The 17,475-nt window shown below is 35.9% G+C and overlaps 2 protein-coding genes and 1 long non-coding RNA gene across 4 annotated transcripts; 2 read left to right on the top strand and 1 right to left on the bottom strand.

Moving 5' to 3' along the window:
- The first annotated feature begins 140 nt into the window (after positions 1-140).
- On the top strand, positions 141-2,065 carry LOC142224266 (uncharacterized). Its single transcript, XM_075294040.1, has one exon. It carries the CDS (start codon positions 307-309, stop codon positions 1,558-1,560), a length of 1,254 nt encoding a protein of 417 aa, XP_075150155.1. The 5' UTR covers positions 141-306; the 3' UTR covers positions 1,561-2,065.
- ash2 (Set1/Ash2 histone methyltransferase complex subunit ash2) lies at positions 1,865-11,938 on the bottom strand. Of its 2 annotated transcripts, XM_075294024.1 has the most exons (7): positions 11,682-11,938; positions 11,412-11,590; positions 10,998-11,342; positions 3,580-3,963; positions 2,411-2,691; positions 2,088-2,345; positions 1,865-2,022 (listed from the first exon to the last, which is right to left on the bottom strand). In XM_075294024.1, exons 1-7 carry the CDS (start codon positions 11,783-11,785, stop codon positions 1,918-1,920), a joined length of 1,656 nt encoding a protein of 551 aa, XP_075150139.1. In that variant the 5' UTR covers positions 11,786-11,938; the 3' UTR covers positions 1,865-1,917. The 2 variants fall into 2 exon arrangements, with proteins under 2 accessions (XP_075150139.1, XP_075150148.1); XM_075294033.1 differs by lacking the exons at positions 10,998-11,342; positions 11,412-11,590; positions 11,682-11,938 and adding an exon at positions 4,140-4,279.
- Positions 11,939-12,033: 95 nt separating this feature from the next.
- LOC142224275 (uncharacterized) lies at positions 12,034-14,170 on the top strand. The gene is made up of 5 exons (XR_012719106.1): positions 12,034-12,342; positions 12,408-12,821; positions 12,886-13,214; positions 13,279-13,607; positions 13,672-14,170. It is a non-coding gene; the product is annotated as an uncharacterized LOC142224275 (long non-coding RNA).
- The last annotated feature ends 3,305 nt before the right edge of the window (positions 14,171-17,475 follow it).

The following is a 17,475-nucleotide window of genomic DNA, read 5'->3' as shown; positions in this document are numbered from 1 at the left end:
AATTGAATTTTAAGCAAATTGTTTAAAAGCGTGTTGAATATGAACATTTATCAAACGTTTGCGCTTATTGACACAGATGTCGCTTCATCTATTATAGTTTCGAGGTGGCGCATCGTGTATATTGTCACTGTTGCTACTATGAAAAACAACCGTTAATTTCACAAGGACAACCAGCAAGGACTTTTGCAGAGGGGTTAAATGAGATACAATTCGGAGTGAAAGGATTAATTTTCGACAAAAACATATTTACGAAAGGAAAGTTGGTTAAATTTCCACTGCTATAGTACGATTCTAAAAACTCATAGAATGACATCTAGTCTAGGATTTTATATAAAACCAACGGCTCTAACTTCTCCAAGCTTTGACGAAGATGATTTGTTTGGTGATGATGAAGACGAACAAGATTTCGAGGATGGCGAATATACTCACGTACCATACACTTCTAGCAGTGTTGATAGGAGTAGTATTGGCTCTATTCCATGGGCAGATGATTCTATTAAACAAAACCAAATTGAATGGGAGAAGGTTGAGCAAATGTTAGCCGGTAGAGAAGTATCCACAGATCCCGAATTAAGTAAAGAAATTTTAGATTGGCAGAAAAAATTTCCACAACTAATCAGTCGAAAGGTAACAACAAAGGATATGAAAAACGTAAGCTCAGAAACACTAGAGCTTGAGTCATTGAATCTTAGTTCTGACGAAGGTGATTTGGACGGTGACGATAATTTAACATTAACAAGAGACAGATTGATAAATGAAGAAGAAACATTTTCGAAAACGCCAATATCTCCCGTAAGGAAGCCTTCAGGTAAAAGCAATACAAATTTGCTACAAAACTTCACATTAACCTCAGTGCCTTTGAAACTAAGTGAAAGAGATCAAATGCAAAAATCTTCAAATAAACGAAAATGCGCCAGTTCGTCTTCGTCATATTCATTGCAAACTCCACCAGCTCCCGTAAATGTTCCTATTATCCAGCCAAGCATGCAACAACGCCTCCGTATGCCTCCCATTTTAAATGTTCTTGAATCGTCAAGAAAATTTCGAAGTCTTGGCAGGCCTAGTTTTGTGCAATTGACACAGGTTCAGCCGCCACAAGCCAAATCTGCCATTTTGAGCCAGGATCAAAAGACGAGATCAAGATTTCTTACAGGACACAGATCCGCCTGGCATGTACCATTGACTGCAAATCGGTTTTTTAATAACCGCAACTCAATTGTGTTACCAGCCATACCATCACGGCAACAGGCGATGGTGCATCAATACAATTCGCAGCCTACAACAATATCCAGTTCGAGTGAGGCAAACATAACACGCATGAGACAGCACCCAGAGGGAAATATTTCACGACCAAATATGAATAGTTTTAAGCCTCATCATAGGACGGCTATGAAAAGGGGAGATATCATCAGTGGATTCTCAACAGCTTCAACACAGACCAATAATACTTCGAATTCCTCTGGAAGATCGATTTCAGCAGCAGTACAATATCAACCTAGAACTATGTTAAATGCCTTATATTTACCATATAGTGCCTCAAAGTTTAATGCTTTTAAGTAAAAACTGAGAAAGTTAGACATATATAAATAACTTTTTTTCGTAAAAAAATGTATTTTTATAAAAATACATTTAAATATATGTGCGTATGCAATGTACAAAAATTAAAAACATTTCGCATTGTTCTAATGTGAGTAGCATTAAGGCATGCAGCGAAAAATGTTTGCTGTTCCAACTAAGGGATGATTATTGAAACAACTACATGAATATGGTAGACCGTCTTATTATAGCCAAGTTCAAACAGGAGAGGGGGGTTTCCACACCCGTTTTAATGTCTAATTTTATACGAAATTAAACTATGGTTACATATTTCTTTACGATTTCATTTTATTAAAAACTTTCACCTCTGCCTTCTTAAGTCTAAATATTAAAATTATCCAAACGTAGTCTACCCTCATTCTCGGTTAAGTAAAGCAAATCTGACAAAGATTGTTCGCATATTAGTTCTTCAACCCTCTCGAACATCTGTAGTGAATATATAATAATAAGATTTATAAGAATTTAAAAATGTTGTATTTATTTTATATTACCCCTTTAGCTTTGTGGTTTGTCAATACGTCGGGATGCTTAAAGCTTGGACCAAAATTTACACTTACTGTTGCGCTTTTATGTATGGATATAGTGGGATAATATGAACCGGCAAAAATATCACTAAACGCCACGCCCTGCGATTGGCCGTTTTTGAAGAATTCAATTTTACTTCCGGGAGCAATTCGTAAACCTTTTAATGTTTCCTGGATCTTATCCTTATCCTCATAATACAAGTGGGATTTAAACTTAACTAATGGCTAAAAACAAAAGGTCGTATACACATTACCAATTTTTTGAATTTGATATAGAATATATATCTTACCCTATCTTTAAATGTATTGGGTAAATAGTCATGTTCTCGTTCCTCAGGTAAATCGATGAGAAATCCCAAAGTATCTCCTTCGACATATGCATCACTATAGTGTTTGCCGTGACTTTCACTAAAACGTGTTCCCTTTCGTGATCGCCATGAGTAACCAAATTTGTCATAACCTAGAGGAGCTTGTAAATTGCCATATTCTTGACCCCAGCCTAAACGTGTTGCAGATCCTTCTGGCATCTCTTCTATTGTAACTTCGAAATACCATCGACCACGATTTACAGCTAAAAATATATAAAATATTGGTTAAAGCTTTGTACATATATTTAATATGATTCAATGTGGAAATATAATCTCATGGTAGAAGTATTTTTCGTTATCCGGTCATTTCGAAAATTTGGAAAAAATGGAAAATTTATTGAGAGAATGCATCTTCTGGGAATGGTTTGTTGCAATGGTTGAAAAGTTATCCTCGCATATAGAGGAACATGAACATAATTAAATTTTACTGTGACCAAGGCATATTTGGGAAGGTATGTTCAAGGTATCAGCTGTTTAATAAAATATATTTTACTAATGACATTCGGTTTGCCATCTCCCAACAACAAATACCGCTTATTGAACTTTTTTCACTTTGGATGACAATATGGCGACTAACATTGGTGCTTTGTAATACTGAAAGTACCTTCATTGACTGTGAATTATGAAAATATTGCTGCTTTTTTATTGTTATAGTTCCTTGGATACAGATCGAAGATATTTTTTGAAAGATCGAATATGTGCAGAACAGAATTTGTAGAAGATCTTGTTCCTGAAGCTATTCATATTGTTTATTATAGATTCATTAAGACCTCAGTGCAGCCGATCTCTGTTGGAGGCTTTTTCTCAACTTCTTATGTCATCCTGATGTTAATAAAAAGTTACTGTTTTTTTTTAATTTTTGTAAAAGAAGGACGATCATGAGTAGATTATGTATTTTGACAGCCCGATATTTTTGGGCTCACTTAGACTATTCAGTGAATAATCTATGAATGTAATAATTCATGATGCATACATACATTCCTTGTACAAGGTAAGATTAACACACCCTCAACGAATTTTCTTTACCCAAAATTTGTGATCAAATTAGGCCCAATTTTTAGGACCACGATATGAAAATTCTTTTTACTTACAATGTGTGGCTCTCACCATGCAATATCCTTTATCTCCGGTTACAGCTAAACGATCTTCAGAAATCTTTAATTGAGGTGCACGATCATGCAGCGCCAATAGAACGCTATTAGGCACTAATGTACGATATAACCATCCCGGTATGGGTTTACCGGCCCAGTCAGATGACTCATCGAATTCTTGACGAAATGGAGCATGTGGATCTGGTTCGGCTAGGATGTAACGATAACCATCTTTGTTGAAAGGATGTTCCAAAGGATAACCATGAGCTGGTAATTTAACATTGGCTGCAATGTCGGAACTTGGCCTTCCCTTTTTACCCGTAGGCCCAGAATCCGTGCCAGGGAATTTGCGTTTATTTTGTCGATTGTTTTTAGACAATGAAGCTGAAAGTGAAATATATATATACATATGCTATGTGTGTAAAAGAGTATTATAAGGGTAACGTTTAATAATCTCTATATGTAGACCCCAATGTATAGTATGCCATGACGAATGAACATTCGAAAAACCCACCCAGCTGTTTTGGTGCAGACCATAAATCAAGTTAAATATTACGTACGTTCTTCATCACGCGTAACCACACTCTCCATGTTCGATATTTTCTACGTTTTAATTTTTGTTTGCTTTGATCAGGTACAATATTTTGATTATAAGCATCTAATGTAACATCAATCACATCGTTTTTCTTCTTGATTGCCAAATAAAAGAGCAGTTTTAACTATGAATTCAACAGCTCCTGATGATTTGGTGTTCAATTAGCAAAAAAAGAAAACAAAAGTATTTCAAGTATTTTCAAGATAAATTCCACAGCAACACTACCATTGACAACACACAAAAAACCAACTACGACAAATGCATGTCAGTGGCAAAAGCAGCACTCTCTTCCGCCAAACTACACCCTCTGTCTTTTCCAGTATTTTAAGGTTCCTCCTTTGCTATCGTCAAAGACGATGACGAATTCATTTGTAAAAATGAAAAACCTCGTAAAACTACACACAATCTATTATTCTCATCCGAAGGATTGTGCTACGGTAATCACTTGGTTGTATTGACCTATGTTTATAGGCGAAAATTTCAATTCATTACTTGCGACGAAGAATCCATCAAAACCGCAAATGAAATAAAAACAAATTATGTTTGTAAAATAGACGCAACATGAAATATATACATATAGGAAGGAATTTACGTATATATATCCGTATGTATGTACCGATAGTACCCCCCTATCTAGTATAAGGCACAAAAACAAAGCAAAAGCAAAAAATTGCCAGCAAATTATATGGTGTCAAACAGCAAAAACAACAATAATGACAAAAACACTATGGCACAGAATAGCAAAGCAAAACACAATAGAGGAGCTGCTGCCCAAACCATGAAATCAAAATCAAAACAACAACGAAATACAATTCAGCGCGTCCCCACAAGTGCAGAGCAACAGAGCAAACAACAACTAACTGTGGCGAGCGATAGTGCTCAATGTGTAGTATCTCAATCTTTTAATTTTGTTTTAGTTACAGAGCTCTACAACCAGCAGCTGCTGGTAGCAAATGTCGGCAATGTACATCTTCCATCGTATTCAGAGAATTAAGATTGGAGAGAATTTGCCAGATACTTTAAGCGAGATATAAGCATAACATTATGAGTTATGAGTACAACATAGCGGCAGCAACAAAAACAACATAAAAACCAGCTGGAATGTAAATATCAATAATTGGTTATACGCTACACTAGGCCTATGTGTAAAAGGATGGTGCATTTAATTTAACACCTTGTGTGGTACAACAAATTGGAAAGAAAAATATAAAGCTTTAGTAGGAAAGTTTTTACTCGCTGAATGGAAGGTGGAGGAAAGTGTTATTCTATATTTATTTATTTATTTATTTATTTATTCCTTTATTGTAATATAAAGCCTTCAAGGCCAATAACATTATTACAAATATAAGTAAAGGGTGATTTGTTAAGAGCTTGATAACTTTAAAAAAAAAAAAAAAACGCATAAAATTTGCAAAATCTCATCGGTTCTTTATTTGAAACGTTAGATTGGTCCATGACATTTACTTTTTGAAGATAATTTCATTTAAATGTTGACCGCGGCTGCGTCTTAGGTGGTCCATTCGGAAAGTCCAATTTTGGGCAACTTTTTCGAGCATTTCGGCCGGAATAGCCCGAATTTCTTCGGAAATGTTGTCTTCCAAAGCTGGAATAGTTGCTGGCTTATTTCTGTAGACTTTAGACTTGACGTAGCCCCACAAAAAATAGTCTAAAGGCGTCAAATCGCATGATCTTGGTGGCCAACTTACCGGTCCATTTCTTGAGATGAATTGTTCTCCGAAGTTTTCCCTCAAAATGGCCATAGAATCGCGAGCTGTGTGGCATGTAGCGCCATCTTGTTGAAACCACATGTCAACCAAGTTCAGTTCTTCCATTTTTGGCAACAAAAAGTTTGTTAGCATCGAACGATAGCGATCGCCATTCACCGTAACGTTGCGTCCAACAGCATCTTTGAAAAAATACGGTCCAATGATTCCACCAGCGTACAAACCACACCAAACAGTGCATTTTTCGGGATGCATGGGCAGTTCTTGAACGGCTTCTGGTTGCTCTTCACTCCAAATGCGGCAATTTTGCTTATTTACGTAGCCATTCAACCAGAAATGAGCCTCATCGCTGAACAAAATTTGTCGATAAAAAAGCGGATTTTCTGCCAACTTTTCTAGGGCCCATTCACTGAAAATTCGACGTTGTGGCAGATCGCTCGTCTATTCATGATGAAATGTCAAAGCATACTGAGCATCTTTCTCTTTGACACCATGTCTGAAATCCCACGTGATCTGTCAAATACTAATGCATGAAAATCCTAACCTCAAAAGAATCACCCTTTAGTTTGCAATTCAATTACCTTCTTAAGCAATGTACAAATAACGCGGCTCCCCAGCCATATATTAAAAACACAAAAAATGTTTACAAATATTAATATTAATATTAATAGCCCTAGCTGCACTAATGTTAAGTTGGTAGGTCATCATAAAACGAACTTCCATCATAGAGTAAAAAAATATGAAGCGAGTTTGTGTCTAAACATAGGAACAGAATATGAAAAATTTCTTAATTCAAGTGGAAGACGATTCCAAGCGCGAATCACTCTCACCAGAAAAGAACGTTCGTAAAATTGGGTTACCATATGGGGAATTATCAACTGCGGATTTCTGGCAGTCCTAGAAAAAATAAACTTGTCTCTCAAAGGGGGCGGTAAACCAGACTTCACAATTCTATAGAATAACACCAACGCCCGTACGTCATATATAAATTTAAATGGATATCCCAAAAACTGAATCGCATAACTTGAGATACTTTCGCGCCGCCTAATACCGAAGACATATCGAACGATCATATTAAACGTACGCTCAATCCTGACTAAATTGGCATTGGACGTTCCGGAGACTACCTCTAAGCAGTAATAAATATGTGACATCAACAAAGCTGATGCAACACGCTCTCGCACGTAGCGCGGCAAAAAGGTGTTCAAGGAATACAGTCTACGAAGCGTGAAAATAATCCTGGACCTAATACAATTGATATGAGTACCAAAGTCAAGACGACAATCAAGGACTACTCCCAAACACTTCATCTCATCAACAATACTAATTCTTACACCACCAAATACTATCTCTGGCTCCCGTTGAACACCCCGACCAGTTAAAAAACACATAGCTTTGCTCTTAGAAGAATTAACATCAAGTCCATTCAAAGTTACCCAATTCTCAACATCGACCAACACACTATTCGCCAGCGCAGATATATCACTAATCGAACTGCCAATAAATAAAAGATGAATGTCATCAGCATATAAATAGGGTATGCAATGGGGGTGATGAATATGGTTAGCGATATCGTTTATAAAAAGAATAAATAAAAGCGGTGCCAAAATGGAACCCTGTGGTACCCCGCAGGTAATTGGACGAACAGATGAATTAAAACCACCTAGCGAAACATACTGCGACCTACCAGACAAATAAGACAGCAGAAGCCTACAAGAAGTATTTGAAAAACGGTAATCGTGTGAGAGTTTTTGAATTAGTTTTAAGTGATCCACACTGTCAAAAGCTCTGGATAGGTCGAGAGACACGAGGACAGCACTTACCATGCCGAAACCCGTACTGATGAGAACTTATGAGATTATGACCATTAACGTAATGTTGAATAAAATCGTTCATAATATATTCGAAAATCTTAGAAAGAGCGGGTAAAATGCTGATAGGCCTGAAATTCTCAACATTGGATGATTCGCCAGATTTTGGTACTGGTACCACTCGCGCAAGTTTCCATGCCGCAGGATATGTGGACGTAGTGAATATACTGTTAAAAATGTGTACTATGTACCTTGAAATGTAAGGAAAAATGATCTTGAGAAATTTAATGGGTATTCCATCTACTCCGATAGCATTTGATTTAATTCTCTGAATCGCCACCATAACATCCTCTTCAAAAATGCAGTCAAACGAGAATTGGTCATTTTCATAAGAACTCGATGGTAATTGGGATCTACATGGAACAGTTGCTCTGTTACTGAGAAAGTGTTCGTTTAGCGCATCAACACTCACGTCCGGAACAACAATTCCCTTGAACATCCGTTCCCACGAAGGGTCTTCCACAATTGGCAACTGCTCATACCATCAAACTCTCGTATATTATGATTTCTTTTTGCCCTGCGCATGACCAATTTACACCTATTGCGGTATATACGGAAAATGCGCCCATTCTCCTCGGTTGGGTTCTTCCGAAATTCCATGTGCGCCAAGTCCATGAGCGATCGAGCAAGTATCACCTCTCTCGAACGCATCCACGAGTCCTTCCTTCTACACATCCTACGTCTAACCACTGGGACACATGTAAAAAGTCTGTTCACAAGATCATTAATAATGGAGAGTTGATGGTCAACGTCGGATGTAGTGTAAATGCTCTCATAGTTAAAGGACGTAAGACAATCAAAAAACTTATCCCAATCAATAAGTCTATAGTCGCGGTATTCAATTACATCATCTGACCTTGACACCATAGCCCTATATGAACCATAAATCAGTGCATGATGAGAGATCGATGCGCATTGAGCCTGGGAAGAGTGCATAAGCCTGTCGGGTTCACTCAACAAGACGTAATCAATTAGAGAACATGAATTGTGTGCAGAGTCATAATGGGTCGGCAAAGAATTATGTGAGACTGTTAAGCCCAAACCGAAGCAGGCAGAACGTACAAAACTAGAATGAGATATATTAAATAAGTTACGATTAAAATCGCCAACGATAATAATATGGGCATAACTAGACAACAGAGCCTCATGTGTAGACGCAAATGCACTGAAATTACCGTGGGGTAAATAAACAACTCCAAAAAGTACAACTTCACTCCCACAAACAACTTCAATAAATAACGATTCACATTCGCCATAGCAGTCAGACCGGAAAATGGTTCTATACCTCAGCTTCTTAGATATGTATATCCCGACACCACCACCTCGACGGGCAGGGCGATCATTTCTCACAAAATCATATCCACTTATTGAAACTGACTTGGTTGATACAGGAGACTTCATCCAAGTTTCGGATATAGCAAACAAATCAATCGTACTATCAACTAAAATATTGGCAATCTCATCCAATTTATTGCTGCTACATGAAGGGCGGATACTCTGGCAATTAAGGTGTCCGAATGACAAATTGTTACCATATTTCACAAGCTCGTTTTGAAAATATGAAGAACAGCTAACTAAAGGGTAGGTTGGTATCAGTTGCTAAAATCCTTATAAAAAATAGTAAACAAATGCCAATTTTTTATTTGTAGTACCAATTTTAACTCAGATAAGCTGTTATTATAAAACGAAAAAAAAAAAAATCCTTCAAACCATGTAAAAATGTCGCGTTCGATTCGGCAGAGGAAGAACTGACGTATATGAAGTATTATAACCCACACTTTACGTATCTGCCTAAGACCCATTTTTTTATTTATTTATTTAACTCATTTTACAACCAAGCCGGAATGGCCATATACGGTTACAGAGATACTCATCATAAAGAAATACATTAAATTTAAAAAAATAATAAAAATAATTAGGACTACAATCAAGGACTACGAAAACTTGTCCTTCTTCTTCTTACTACTATATGTAGACTTCGTTACAAAAACAATTTGATATATGAATATAAAAAATTTGGGAATTGATTACTACTCTCATTTCCATTCTATGTCTTCGCAATTTCACAGAAAAATTTTTTTTTATTCAATCGGGAAATTAATTGATCCATATATTTTTTAATTTATTTTATTTATTTTATTTTCATTATGTAATTGTCGTTTTTTCAATAACGAAAATCACAGAAATAATTTAAGTAAAAATTTAACGAACAAATGTGTATAGAAATTGAAAATATTTTTTTATTTAATAAAAATTTTTATTAGTATTTTCTTAACTGAATGTAGTTTTTAAAGTAATTAACTCCCATATTGATGAAGCTACGTTAGCTAATGAATGAACATATCTGTTATCTTGCCTAACGGAGCTTAATGAAAATCCAAGCTCACGCGCGCCCTCTTTGCAAAACTTGCGCTCTGGCACGAACTGGAGAAATGTACCTCAATCACGAAAACTTTTAACGACTTACGCACACTCATGACCATAGGAATTTCAAATATGTGCATTCACGACTGGAGAAACGCAATCACACCACTATCACCACCATAGGAATTCTACTCATGTATACTCACGACTGTAGAAACGCAATCACGCCACCCTCGCACTTAGTATTTTAATGACTCATGTTAACTCACACTAACGTCCATTGTGGCGTAACTCACGCACTCGCACGAATGGAAGAAATTACTCATGCACGTAAACTTAATGACGCACAAGCGTAGACATTTTACTCGCGCAAACTCACGAATGAAGAAAGTCACTCAAGTGTTGAACTATTTTTTATTTATTTAATCCATTATAATCGAGCCAATAGTGAGTGATCATTAGTTAGAGAGATTAAAATCGAGAGATTTGTTGAAACCAGGAAGTCGAATAATTGAATTCGTAGGCGTGATTAATTTCGTAAGTGTGATTGACATTCGTGAGCGAGATTGTGATTAAATTTGCGAGTGTAAATGATTTCGTGATCGTGAGTAATATCCTAAGCGTGACTACTATCGTGATTGCGAGTAATTTCTTGTGAATTTTCAATAATTTTATTCACATACAGAAGTTTCGTGGGTAAAAATATCGTTCATGCACGAAGTTTCTTAGTGATGATTAATATACGCGTCGCGATATATCATGTCACGTGCACAATGTGCACGATAATCGGAACAGATAACGGAACAATGTTATGGAAATAATCTTCACTTTTCGTGATTCCGGTGATAACGGAACATTACTTACCTTGTGCATAACCGTCTTCTGTTAATCTCAATGCTCCCATTTTACCCATGGCTTCATAGCTAGGTTTGATTTGCGTTAAATCGCCTACTACTAAGCCAAACATGGCACCAAGTTCTGCATGTTCTTCATAGGTAAATGTAATTTGAACATCCTTAAGCAAGGAACGTTGTACGGTAGAATACCATGATTGAGTAACTCTTCGGGGCATTGTAGTCATGGACTCCCAATATTGTTCTAAGAAGGGTATAATGTCTTTGTCTTTGCTAAATATTGTTTTCGGTTTTCCTTCTTTCAGTGAATTTTGGCGCATATTGGCAATGGCAGTTATACACATTTGTGGGATGGCTAAAAAGAGTATAATGTAAAAAATAATAAGTATTACAAAGTAAAACTAAAAACCTTCTTCGTACTTACTGGCTTGTGACCTTCTGAAATTTTCCAAACCACTTGGCGAACAGTTTTTGCAGACAAACACATAATTTGTTATGAACGGTACCAACTTGCCCAGTTGGTAGCCAATGCAGGACTCATGAAACCACCTGGTACAATACGCACACAGCAACTCTACTATATTCAAATTTCGGTCCTTGCCACTGAAATTCACAAGAAAAAAGTGTCCAAAAGATTGTTAGCCTCGCTAGTTATCTATCTTGCTTTGTTTACGTCTATTCTCTATTTGTTTACCAATAACAATTGCCGGTTTCTATTGTTGTCCGCCTTTCGTTTGTTGTAGATTCAATTGTTGTAAGAGCCAACTGTGAAACATTGTCGATTTGCATTTCCTCCATTGTGCCCTAATGGATAGATGATTTTAGAGATTTTTGAAGGGAACGTAGATCATCCAATAAAAAAAACTGGGAACTTCTTAATATTATGCTGCTAAAATCAACAGACACAAGAAGACAGAGCAAACAATGGCCGCAAAGAAGAGCTGTGTGACGTAATGGTGGCTTTACATTGTTTGGAATGATCTTATGGGATGTTCACAAAACAACATTTTTTTTGTACAATCCCAATAAACACAGGATGAGCGTTTTTCAAATGCAACACCTCTTCAGTTTGAGGGTAAATATCATTTTCAACATAAATTCAACTTGACTTGAAAAAGCTCATCTTCAATTCATCTTCAAATTGTTTGCGAATTACAACCAATTTGGCAAAATGTTGACGAAAACTTTGAAAATGTGTTGAAGATAATTGGAGAAAACTTTGACAAAACACTACCCTGAAATGCAACGAAAAAACCACATGGTTTTCAATACTACTTTTGACAACAAAGTTCGTGGAAAAAATACAAAAATGTGGAAATTTTTTAATAATCAATTGAAATTGCTTATAATAATTGGTAAGTAAAACTAAAACACGAAATTAAACCTTTAAGGAAGTCACTAAACTCAAATCTCTTTGCAGACAACTAAAATATTTGGATGCTGATTCTTGGACACATTAAGAGGCTGGCCGATGAAAAATGGTAGTGGCTTATCGAGAAGAGAAAGTTTCCATAAATCAAAGTGCAACCAAAAAAACTTGGTATTTATGCTTTTCTATATCAACAACTACTGGATGATAATTCGAAATTCACAAAATAACAAATTAAACCGATGATGCGATATAAATTAAACTATCGATGTGATATAGTTTAATTTATATCGCATCATCGGTTTAATTTGTTATTTTGTGAATTGAAATTGCTGGAAATTTATTCCAATTATCTGGACATCAAGTTCCTGAAAATTGCCAGTATTTTAATAACAACAATTTTGTAACACCAACGTTCTTGAGGAAATCACGAAGTACGTGGTCAGTTGGAAGAAATACAAATTGGTAAGTCAAAATAAAAAGTGAAATGAAAACATAATGGAAATCACAAAACTCGATTGTTTTGCAGAAAACTAAAATCATTGAATGGTATATTCTTGGAAGATGTTGGCCGATGAAAAACCGATGAAGGAAACAACAAAGAAAAGTTTTCAGAAAACTTACAAAGTGCAACCAATTAAAACAAAGTGCAACAATTCCTATATCAAGAACTTCTGGATGAAAATGTGCATCATCGGTTTAATTTGTTATTTTGTGAATTGAAATTGCTGGAAATTTATTCCAATTATCTGGTCATCAAGTTCCTGAAAATTGCCAGTATTTTAATAACAATTTTGTAACACCAACGTTCTTGAGGAAATCACGAAGTACGTGGTCAGTTGGAAGAAATACAAATTGGTAAGTCAAAATAAAAAGTGAAATGAAAACATAATGGAAATCACAAAACTCGATTGTTTTGCAGAAAACTAAAATCATTGAATGGTATATTCTTGGAAGATGTTGGCCGATGAAAAACCGATGAAGGAAACAACAAAGAAAAGTTTTCAGAAAACTTACAAAGTGCAACCAATTAAAACAAAGTGCAACAATTCCTATATCAAGAACTTCTGGATGAAAATGTGCATCATCGGTTTAATTTGTTATTTTGTGAATTGAAATTGCTGGAAATTTATTCCAATTATCTGGTCATCAAGTTCCTGAAAATTGCCAGTATTTTAATAACAATTTTGTAACACCAACGTTCTTGAGGAAATCACGAAGTACGTGGTCAGTTGGAAGAAATACAAATTGGTAAGTCAAAATAAAAAGTGAAATGAAAACATAATGGAAATCACAAAACTCGATTGTTTTGCAGAAAACTAAAATCATTGAATGGTATATTCTTGGAAGATGTTGGCCGATGAAAAACCGATGAAGGAAACAACAAAGAAAAGTTTTCAGAAAACTTACAAAGTGCAATCAATTAAACCAAAGTGCAACAATTCCTATATCAAGAACTTCTGGATGAAAATGTGCATTACATCAATTTACATCCCGTCATCAATTTGATATTTTGTGATTTCCTCTTGCTGGAATCTATTTTAACACACAAGCCAGCAAGTTCCTCGATAGTAATTATTTCAAATTGCCACCATATTAATGACACCAACATTATGGAGGAAATGGAATTATACATGTAAAAATGTTTAAGATATTTAAAGTTGTATTCATAGTTTTATTTATTAATACGTTTAATAAGATAATTACATTTTGATTGGTATTATATTATTATTTTTATATATTATTAATGTTATTTTTAAGATTATTATATTTGTTAACGAAAAAAATAATAAAATTTACAAAATCCCTAGAAATTTAGTATTGACTTTCAGTTAGAACTAGGATTGACTTTCATACAAATTGTGGTTTGAAAGTATTCGCAATAATGGTAATTTTTTATTTTTCTCACATTGAAAACTGTTTGAGAAATTATTGAGTAGCGATGCATTTCAATTTGAGGATTACAATTGAGAAATTATTGCTATTGTGTTGAATTTTACTGTTGAGGGTAATGTCTGTTTTTTGTTGAGAACGCGATTTTCTCAACAATTTCTCAACTTGAATATTACCCTAATCCTTTGAAAAAATGTTTGAAAAATTATTGAATTTTAGTATTTTTCAAACGTTTGTGTTTATTGGGATGTGTCTGTGTGAAGAGAATATTTACGTGTTCAATCGTGTTACATTTATAATCGAAACTAAAGGGTGATTTGTTAAGAGCTTGATAACTTTTTTTTTAAAAAAAAACGCATAAAATTTGCAAAATCTCATCGGTTCTTTATTTGAAACGTTAGATTGGTCCATGACATTTACTTTTTGAAGATAATTTCATTTAAATGTTGACCGCGGCTGCGTCTTAGGTGGTCCATTCGGAAAGTCCAATTTTGGGCAACTTTTTCGAGCATTTCGGCCGGAATAGCCCGAATTTCTTCGGAAATGTTGTCTTCCAAAGCTGGAATAGTTGCTGGCTTATTTCTGTAGACTTTAGACTTGACGTAGCCCCACAAAAAATAGTCTAAAGGCGTCAAATCGCATGATCTTGGTGGCCAACTTACCGGTCCATTTCTTGAGATGAATTGTTCTCCGAAGTTTTCCCTCAAAATGGCCATAGAATCGCGAGCTGTGTGGCATGTAGCGCCATCTTGTTGAAACCACATGTCAACCAAGTTCAGTTCTTCCATTTTTGGCAACAAAAAGTTTGTTAGCATCGAACGATAGCGATCGCCATTCACCGTAACGTTGCGTCCAACAGCATCTTTGAAAAAATACGGTCCAATGATTCCACCAGCGTACAAACCACACCAAACAGTGCATTTTTCGGGATGCATGGGCAGTTCTTGAACGGCTTCTGGTTGCTCTTCACTCCAAATGTGGCAATTTTGCTTATTTACGTAGCCATTCAACCAGAAATGAGCCTCATCGCTGAACAAAATTTGTCGATAAAAAAGCGGATTTTCTGCCACTGATTTTGGTAATAAAATTCAATGATTTGCAAGCGTTGCTCGTTAGTAAGTCTATTCATGATGAAATGTCAAAGCATACTGAGCATCTTTCTCTTTGACACCATGTCTGAAATCCCACGTGATCTGTCAAATACTAATGCATGAAAATCCTAACCTCAAAAGAATCACCCTTTATATAACCACTTTAGATGTGATTAATGTGCCGTTCATAAGCCGCCGTTCAACTTTTCGAGTCATACCCCAGATGTTGGCTACGCATAATGTTCGACGACATCATGTGATCGAGTACACTTTTATTATTTGATTTTATTTATCGCCGACAATTTTAGCGCTTGACCACACATTTGAGATTGGTACCATACTTATAGTAACACCGGTCCGAACTTATTTATATGATGCCGATAATTTTTAGTTTTCTATTTCCTTGAAAGTTCTCCCAAATTTCAGTGTCAATTGCACAAAATTGTTAATAAATGTATTGTTTTTTTTTTTGGAATTTAAATGATTGCAAAATGAAATAGAAACTGGAAAAATGTTGAGGAATATTAAGCCCAATTTATATCTTCATATTGCATGGACTTTATGCGCCGTCAACACTATAATTTATCCGGACGACAGTGCTCTGGCGAACATATCCCAGATATTGGCCCCACTAGAAGTTATGTCGGAAGACATAATCGATACCGCAGCTTGTAAATGGGATCGATAACACATTTTTCGATTATTTAGTCATCGTCGACAATTCGTATCGATTGGCCACACTATAAGATTCTTTACAAACACAGAAATTCCGTCCGGAATAACTTATAATCTGGGCGGCGCATTACTCCAAACCATTTATTTCGAGTTTATTTATGGCGCATTACAGACTATAAGTTTTTCCGGCCGGAATGTCTGTGTTTGTAATGAATCTTACTGTGTGTCCAATCGATACGACAATTCGTTGATGACTAAATAATCGGTAAATGTGTTATCGATCCCATAAACATGTAGCAGTATCGATCATGCCTTCGGACTTAACTTATAAAGTGGCCAATATATGGGATATATTCGAAACGACCACTGTCGTCCGGATAAACTTATAGTCTGCAAGTCGCATATGAAACTCCCTAATAAAGGGTGATTCTTTTGAGGTTAGGATTTTCATGCATTAGTATTTGACAGATCACGTGGGATTTCAGACATGGTGTCAAAGAGAAAGATGCTCAGTATGCTTTGACATTTCATCATGAATAGACTTACTAACGAGCAACGCTTGCAAATCATTGAATTTTATTACCAAAATCAGTGGCAGAAAATCCGCTTTTTTATCGACAAATTTTGTTCAGCGATGAGGCTCATTTCTGGTTGAATGGCTACGTAAATAAGCAAAATTGCCGCATTTGGAGTGAAGAGCAACCAGAAGCCGTTCAAGAACTGCCCATGCATCCCGAAAAATGCACTGTTTGGTGTGGTTTGTACGCTGGAGGAATCATTGGACCGTATTTTTTCAAAGATGCTGTTGGACGCAACGTTACGGTGAATGGCGATCGCTATCGTTCGATGCTAACAAACTTTTTGTTGCCAAAAATGGAAGAACTGAACTTGGTTGACATGTGGTTTCAACAAGATGGCGCTACATGCCACACAGCTCGCGATTCTATGGCCATTTTGAGGGAAAACTTCGGAGAACAATTCATCTCAAGAAATGGACCGGTAAGTTGGCCACCAAGATCATGCGATTTGACGCCTTTAGACTATTTTTTGTGGGGCTACGTCAAGTCTAAAGTCTACAGAAATAAGCCAGCAACTATTCCAGCTTTGGAAGACAACATTTCCGAAGAAATTCGGGCTATTCCGGCCGAAATGCTCGAAAAAGTTGCCCAAAATTGGACTTTCCGAATGGACCACCTAAGACGCAGCCGCGGTTAACATTTAAATGAAATTATCTTCAAAAAGTAAATGTCATGGACCAATCTAACGTTTCAAATAAAGAACCGATGAGATTTTGCAAATTTTATGCGTTTTTTAAAAAAAAAAAGTTATCAAGCTCTTAACAAATCACCTTTTATTTTCATAGTACAATTGTACAACAAAACGCCCCCTATATTTATATTGGGGAATGTTTTTATAACATCCCTGTGTCTTTAAAAGAATGCCAACATATGATTATGTTT

This window comes from Haematobia irritans, chromosome 1 (genome assembly GCF_050003625.1).
Source record: "Haematobia irritans isolate KBUSLIRL chromosome 1, ASM5000362v1, whole genome shotgun sequence".
In the NCBI taxonomy this organism is placed as follows: Eukaryota; Metazoa; Arthropoda; class Insecta; order Diptera; family Muscidae; genus Haematobia; species Haematobia irritans.
This window is presented reverse-complemented; position numbering and strand designations above follow the sequence as displayed.

Excerpts from the sequence above, each read along its gene's own strand:
- LOC142224266 (XM_075294040.1), top strand. The coding sequence starts at position 307 with ATGACATCTAGTCTAGGATTTTATATAAAACCAACGGCTCTAACTTCT.
- ash2 (XM_075294024.1), bottom strand. The coding sequence starts at position 11,785 with ATGGAGGAAATGCAAATCGACAATGTTTCACAGTTGGCTCTTACAACA. Across the intron at positions 2,346-2,410 it reads CCAATACATTTAAAGATAGG|CCATTAGTTAAGTTTAAATC; the intron begins GTAAGATATATA and ends TTTTGTTTTTAG. Across the intron at positions 2,023-2,087 it reads CAAACCACAAAGCTAAAGGG|ATGTTCGAGAGGGTTGAAGA; the intron begins GTAATATAAAAT and ends TATTCACTACAG.